Here is a 7,307-nt window from a genome sequence, read left to right on the forward strand (position 1 = left end):
GGTTTTATGCGAATCCCCAAAGCCCGGGTGCAGGCTCCCAGCCTGGAGCTCCCGCGTTAGCGCGTGTGGCGAACCTCAGATTCTTTCCGGACCCCACTCTGCTGAGGGCCTTGGATGCCACCCTCCCGAGTGAAGCCTTGTTCTGATCTGTGTGTTGTTGAACAAGAGACCTGCAAAAAACATACGGCTTGGCTGTGGGGCCTGTTCTTATTCCCAGCAGGTTCCAAGGGACATTCAGTGGCAGCAGGAGATGAAAGGAAGGGCCTAATGTTCGGTCGGAGGGGGAGGCCCAGCCGGATTCCTGCTGCAGACTTCCCAGCCTGGTATTGGAAGCCAGACCTCCCCAGCCCGACATCGGAATCCGGATGCCCCACTGATGAAGGCCCACCCTAAAGCCCTGGCGCCACTACCCCAACCCGGATGCTCAACTGACACTCCCCGTTCTCTACCCTACCCCCACATAAGCCTATACAAACTGTGCCCTCCCATCCCAGGGCGCGACGTCTCTGGCCCCTGTCCTCTCGGGACCGTGCAGCTCACCCGGGAGCGCTCTCCCAATAAAGGCGTGTTTTTAAAACTTCTCTGGGCGCGTCGCACATTTACCTCACGCCTGACGCCACTTTCCAAAGCATCCCCGGAAAGATGCCTTGCAAATTAAGAAGGCTTTAGGAAACACTTCTCTTTTCCTTGCGACGTTTGCCTGTTTCTAGGAACGCCGTGTGTGTCCTCGTGCATCCCCGAGTGTCCAGGCGAAGGCCAGCCTCTTCTCGGGGATTTCTGCAGGCCTAATGACTAGGCTGTGGACATTTGTCACCGGAGAGGAGGCACACCCTGGGATAAAATCTGAGATTTCCCAAGAAGCAACTGGAGAACAGCTGGCATTTGGGGAGGAAGGGGAGACGTAAAGCTGTGAGTTGTGGTGATGTCATGGTAGGAACAGGCGGATGGATGTTTAGGAAGGTTGACCCGCGAATTCCCTACAACTCAGGAGTAATGGGGCCTGGCCCTAGAAGTGTTCAAAAGACTTGAAAGATGTTCGAGACCTGATAAAAGACATGTACTAAATCTACAGCGCAAAAACAGCAAAGTCAAATTAAGAACTGTTTTATTAAATGGCTATACAAATACCTCTATGATTTAGCTTCTCAAGCGACTTAGCGTTCATGGTGTGGGACGTGGGCGCAGTTTAATCCATTTGACAGACAGTGTGGTGGGGGCTATACGAGTCACTGCTCTGGGCCCAGGTCCTGGTGCAGATCCAAAATGGTTAAGCCCGAATCACCCATGGACGGGGCAGGGTCGTCCAGAGGAGTATGGCTTCCTGGCCAGACATCTTCGGTGGGCACCTGTCCTACAACAGCCACAGGGGCTTTGTCTGTGACTTCCCAGGAGGTTTCGCATATATACGAGCGGTGGTCCCAGAGCCCAGGAGTGGCGAGGAGGGGAGCCGGCCACTAAGTACCCATGACAAAGGGACAACTCAAAAGCCATAAATAGGACTTCCACTTGCCCGCATTTATGACAGTAAGAAGACCCTCGAACTCAGGAGTGCAAGGGGAAGGATATGCCTGGGCACCGAATGCGGAAGACCTTGTGACGTCTGGCCTCACGCTGCCCCCGCTGCCCCCTCTGCTGGGCCTAGTCGTCCTCCAGCTGCTGGAGCTCTCGCCTCCTCAAGTTCGAGGCCCCCTGTTATCACTTCTTCCTGCACCCCTTACTTTGCTTCCAAAGGAGGTTTCATCATTTGCGACAGATGAACGTCTGTCTCCCTATTGCACAGCAAGCCGCGCACACAGAAGGCCCACAACGGGTAATTGTTCTACAAAGGACCCTTTTATGTTAAATAACGACAACAACAACATCAAATGTCCATTGCATGTTATTCTGCAATAGCACAAAACTGACAAAAGTCCCATCTGAGTGACTAGAGGCCACGTATAAGTCAAAAGAGGCCTCAGCAAACTTCATGGCATAAAACTTCTCAAAAAGGCAACAGGCAGGACATTTCCCGAATAAAGTCTCAGGTCTACTGAGGGGGACAGTCACTGTAAAGGTTAGGCTCGCGGACCGTGAAATCAGAACCTCCGGCTTCATTGTACGTGAATGTTCACAGCAGCATTCCTTGTGACAGCTGAAGAGTGGAAACGCCCCACTGACAGCATGCGGCATACCCATGCAATGGAACGTCGATCGGCCATGCAAAGGAACACAGTGCCCATGCGTGCTACAAAACGGCTGCTCTTTGAAAACTAAGTGAAAGACGCCAGTCACGAAGGACTATAGAGCACGGATACATTTGTATGAAATAGCCAGAGGAGGCAAATCCATAGAGATGAAAAGTGGACTTGTGGTCGTCAAGGGATGGGCAGGAGCGGGAGTGACAGCCAGTCGCCAAGGGATTTCATTTCAGGATGAGGAAAATGGTTGCGATTTAGGTAGTGGTGATGGGTGCTTATACTGACAAATACACTAAAGATCATTGAATTGTATGTGTATACAGGACGAAGGTTATGATGTGTGAATTATTTCTCAATTAAAAAAAATGTCTGGGTTCAAATCCTGGTTTCCCCACAGTCCAGAGGTGCGACCATGGGCAAGTCACTTAACTCCTCTGTGCCTCAGTTCCATTATCTACAAAACAAGACTAATAACAACACCAACCTGTTGCCTTCCTTATGCTGAAGTTGTAAACTCTGTCCACGAGGACAATCCACCCATCCAAGGATAAAATAATTCATAGGAGACTCCCCAAAAGAGGATAATGTTCACATTCAATCTCTTTTTCTTTGTTTTCCCGAAAAGAGCCTAAGCCTGTGGTTAATGTTAATATCGTGGAGGTCAGGAATATCTGTGTAGAAAATACACATCACCCACCCCATGACGGCTCTCGTACCAGACACTCTAACATGCATCATCAATCTCATCCGGAAGAGAGCTCTGCGTGGTGCTACTATTTTATCCCCATTTGACCTACTTAGAAACTATGGTTCTTACCCAAGTGTACGTCACTAGAGAGTGTCAGAGCTGGGGTATGAACTCAGGTTTGGATGGTCCCAGGGTCCATGTGTTCGAATATACGGCATAACTTCCTGAATTCTTCGCTGTTTAAGGCATGACTTGAGGCACGACCGCACTGTCCGCTTATTAAGCACCAACACTGCCGACCCGAGTCAGCCCACGGGATGCCCCGTCTTGTCGTCCCCCGTCACATGGCAGCTTTCATGGAGAGGCAGTGAACTAGAAAGGGAAAGGCACAGGGGGGAGAGGAAATAGAGAAGGGTAACGCACTAGAGAGAAACAGTAACAGGGGAGAGGCCAAGAAGAGGGGTGGAGGAGATCGGAAAGGAGGAAATGCGCAAAGGAACTGTGCGTTCTATCAGCTCGGGCCATTGCTTCTCAAAATCTAGGTCAGACTGAGCCAAAGTCCATTCAGTGTTCAGTCCAGAGTCGCAGGCCCTTTCCAATCCGTGTTGTGTGTTACCTTCCGACTCTCATTTGCAACTTCAGCTGCATCCTGGTTTCCCTTCTTTGTCTTCAGGATGATCTCTTATTTCAAATCGAACTTAAGACCCAACCCCTTGACGCCACACGCCCCCCCTCCCATGGCAATGCTAAACGCCAGGCTGTTTCACATAGCAAAACGTTTTTGAAGATCAAGGGTCCCTAACATAAGAGCTGTCTCAGCTTAACACAGAGAAAACTACTCAAAATCGTGCAGTTGACCCTCTAGTCCTTAGAAGCCCGCTCAGTTGCTAGACATTTCTCACTTGTCACGTGACTCCTTACAGAGATCGACTCAAGAGATGATGAACAGATTTTTTATTAGATTATGCTAGGACGATGGAATAGCCATCTAGAAAAACAATAAGTTAGATCTGCATACTGTGTCAAGTTCCCATTGTAAAAAAGAAAACTATTATATTGGAGGAATTAAAAATATTAGGATGGAGTATCTCCCAAATGTCTATGTGTCTTAGGCTGGGAAATACTTAAACGAATTGAAATCCAGGAACCATTAAAGAAAAAATTAACCAGTTTGACTACCCAAAATGAAAGTCCTGTGTGACAAAGGATGAAGAAAAGCCAAGGAAAACATATTAGCAGCACGTATGAAGAGCTACGTGTTGAGGTCCCTTATACTCGAGAGACTTGGAGTAATTAGTGATAGAAGACAAATCGCCTTATGAAGCATGATTTAAGAATACAAATACAGATTCACAAAAAGGGAAATGCAAATGGCCAATATATCTATGAAAATTAAAAGAGCTCGTAAAATTTTTTTACCAAAAAGTTAAAAGGTTGACCGTATCTGGAGCTGGAGAAGGTATGGAAAAGCTAGAACTCTCATATATTGTTAACCAAAGTGTCAGGTTGTTCAATATTTTGAAAGCAATTTGTCAAATTTAGTTAAATGTACTGTATGTATACCATCAGAGCCAGCAACCCGACTCCTGAGGACTCCAGCCTACTACAGTGAGAGCAAGAATACGAAATTATATAAATGTAAAAAATTAATACACTCTTACTTCTACAAGGAAAACGTAAAAAGAACGGTTAACTCTCAATCAATACTGCTTACTTGAATTAACCACGGTGTATCTGAAGTAAAGCAATTTATGCAACTCATAATAAGAATGCCACAGCTTTGTATGGATTAACAATGCAGCATGGAAAGAATACCGTTGTCTCAACTGACGAAGGATGAAGAATAGCCAAGGGAAAGAGAATTGTAGAAACTGTATACACAGAAGTGTCCAAAAGAACAGCTTTATAAATTCGCTAACACACCAATCAAATGAATTGGCACAAAATAATGTGCTGAAATACCAAGTGTAACTAACGTGAATGACAAATTACACTTCAGTAAAAAATCATTTTCTTTTATGTCCAAAGCCAGATTATTCTGAACATGCTAAAGGAGAGGTGACTGACCTGTGACAATGGCTTTCCAGTTCCAGGATGGCAGTTGATGCCGCCGATGAAGACCATGTTGGGCATCACCGGCTTGGGGTAGTCCAAAACAAAGTCAGTTCGTAATAGCCAGATGGATATGTGGCTGAAGAGATCATATGCTGTGACAGTCGTTTGAAGAACCTCCGACGCAGTTTCTAGAGCAGTTTTGATAAAATGTCTGCAAAGTAAATGTTCTTGCAGGAGGGCGATGTAATTCCACACTCTCTCCCTGAAAGTCATGGAATCCGAGAGCCCTGAGAGCATCCTAGGAACGTAAGAAGCAGCAAAGGGGCACTGCGAGCCCTCTTCCAGATGCTGGCAAAATAATCCTCTGCTGAAGACCACGGATGGCAGTGACAAATATTTAGCTATGATTAAACCGCACAGATCAAAAGGATCTAGAAACACTGCATCGAAAGAACTCTTTTTCAGGTATTTTACCAATTCTTTGTTGTTAAACAAACTCCTACAATGTGAAAATTCGTATTCAAAAAGAGAGTGTGGTGGATGCACTATCATAGAAAATAAACTTCTTTGCTCTGCTTTCCATGCGGAGTCGGAGAAAATCTTGAACTGGTGATTAAAGTCGTCCAGAGTGTAGGAGGGAGAATAAGTCTTGACTGTGAAATTGAACGATTTTCCCAGGTACCAACTCACGTCTGGCATGACTGCGACCACCTCATGCCCTCTCTCGATGAGTTTCTCTACAACCAGATGCATGGTAAACCAGTGGCTCCCATCCATGGGTACCACGAGCAGCTTGCCCGCCTGGGCAAAGCCACGTGTCAGCAGGAGACACACACATAGAGGAAGGAAGCCAGGCAAAATCGCAGGAGCCATGAGGTCAGTGCAGCTCAGAGCGATCCAGCTGCCCAGATTCAAAGCTCGTGTAATAAAGGCAGCAGAAGGTGCACAGACACAAAACCCGCCCCAAGGGAGGGCGTATGTTTACACATTTATGAAGAACTTTCCACATCGTCGGTAATTTGTTCATAAAAGTTTAATGAATGCTAGCGTATGCTGAGCTTCCTCCAGATCAGTTTTCCAGTTAAAAATAACTTTGATCTTTGCCTGGACAGAGACGGTGCTCTGCACTGCAACGCCAGGTTAGAAGCGAAATTATTCAGCAATGCTGTTGGACTCTGACGACTCAAGACAATGAGGAAAATAAATTTCACGTGAGCAGATATATTTGTATTTGAATTGTGTCCCAAAGGACATTTGGATTTTACCCTCAGTCTATCAAAGACCCTTGCCCAGAGAGAGGATGGCATCCCAGGATCGAAGGCAAGAGCATCTGTCCCTCACCTCTGATGTCCTTCCTGGCAGCACGGTGGCGGTGGCCGCAGTGCCTAACGTTGCTGCTTGTCTTGTTCCACTGCCAAATCCTCCGAGGCCTCCGAAAAGCTGAGATAAGACTGACAACCCCAACGAACGGACCACTCTAGGGATGTGATGGGGTGTGACTGCCATCTGTTTTAAATCAATATCTGTGGATGTGTCAATTTCAGCTGGAGGTCACCTGCCCAATGCTTGCAAGAAGCATTCTGCTGGGGCTCCTCCTTCCACGTTCCTCTGCTTCGCCCTCTGCTGTGGGCTCCCCCCAATCAGCGGGGGTCATCTTTCAGGAGCCTTTTGTATCCGTCCCCACCCTCCACCAAGCGCGCCTCGAAGTCAGTGCATATGTCTCTTTAAGTTTACCGCGTCCTCTCGTGGTACCTGTGCTATGACTCACACAGCGGAAGAACACAAGGAAGATTTGTTGCATTAGACCGAATTTCATCGTTCAAGTTTTCTAGATACTTTCAGGGGGAGTTCAGTGGTGTATGTCAGGTCAGATGCCAAGGAACACTTAGTCAGGGGCTGTATAGCCAACGTGGGGCCATCCTGTTTGTGAGGAGCCGAGATGGCCACTTCCCAAACACTCAGACTCTTACTAGGCATTTGCTTAGTCATCATGTACCTGAGTAATGGGAGGACTTTCAGATGAATGTCCTAGGAGGCTTACTTCACAGTAAATATCCGTAAAATAGAAAATAGAAAAACAAGAGGAATGATCAATGGGCCCAACAGCCGGTTCTGTGTGAAGCTGCATTAATTGGATAAACCCCAGCCCGACTGACCGGGAGGAAGAGAGAATCTAAAGGAGCAACATCAGGCATGAGCGAGGTGGCCTCGGTACAGATGCCGCAGGTATTAAAAGGTGGACGAGAGATCAGCCGGAAGAAGAGATGAAACACCGCTGTTTGCAATAACAGAGATGGACCTTGTATCAATCACACTAGGCGAAATAAGCCCGACAGGAAAGGTGGAAAATCACATGATATCACTTATATGTGGGATATAAAACCTGA

At 47.1% G+C, this 7,307-nt stretch overlaps 1 protein-coding gene across 1 annotated transcript; it reads right to left on the reverse strand.

Moving 5' to 3' along the window:
• Positions 1-3,909: 3,909 nt before the first annotated feature.
• On the reverse strand, positions 3,910-6,650 carry LOC118613685 (UDP-glucuronosyltransferase 1A7-like). Its single transcript, XM_036236793.1, has one exon. It carries the CDS (start codon positions 5,791-5,793, stop codon positions 4,882-4,884), a length of 912 nt encoding a protein of 303 aa, XP_036092686.1. The 5' UTR covers positions 5,794-6,650; the 3' UTR covers positions 3,910-4,881.
• Positions 6,651-7,307: the final 657 nt, after the last annotated feature.

The sequence above is a fragment of the Rousettus aegyptiacus genome, unplaced genomic scaffold, assembly GCF_014176215.1.
Source record: "Rousettus aegyptiacus isolate mRouAeg1 unplaced genomic scaffold, mRouAeg1.p scaffold_m13_p_2, whole genome shotgun sequence".
Lineage (NCBI taxonomy): Eukaryota > Metazoa > Chordata > Mammalia > Chiroptera > Pteropodidae > Rousettus > Rousettus aegyptiacus.

Excerpts from the sequence above, each read along its gene's own strand:
- LOC118613685 (XM_036236793.1), bottom strand. The coding sequence starts at position 5,793 with ATGGCTCCTGCGATTTTGCCTGGCTTCCTTCCTCTATGTGTGTGTCTC.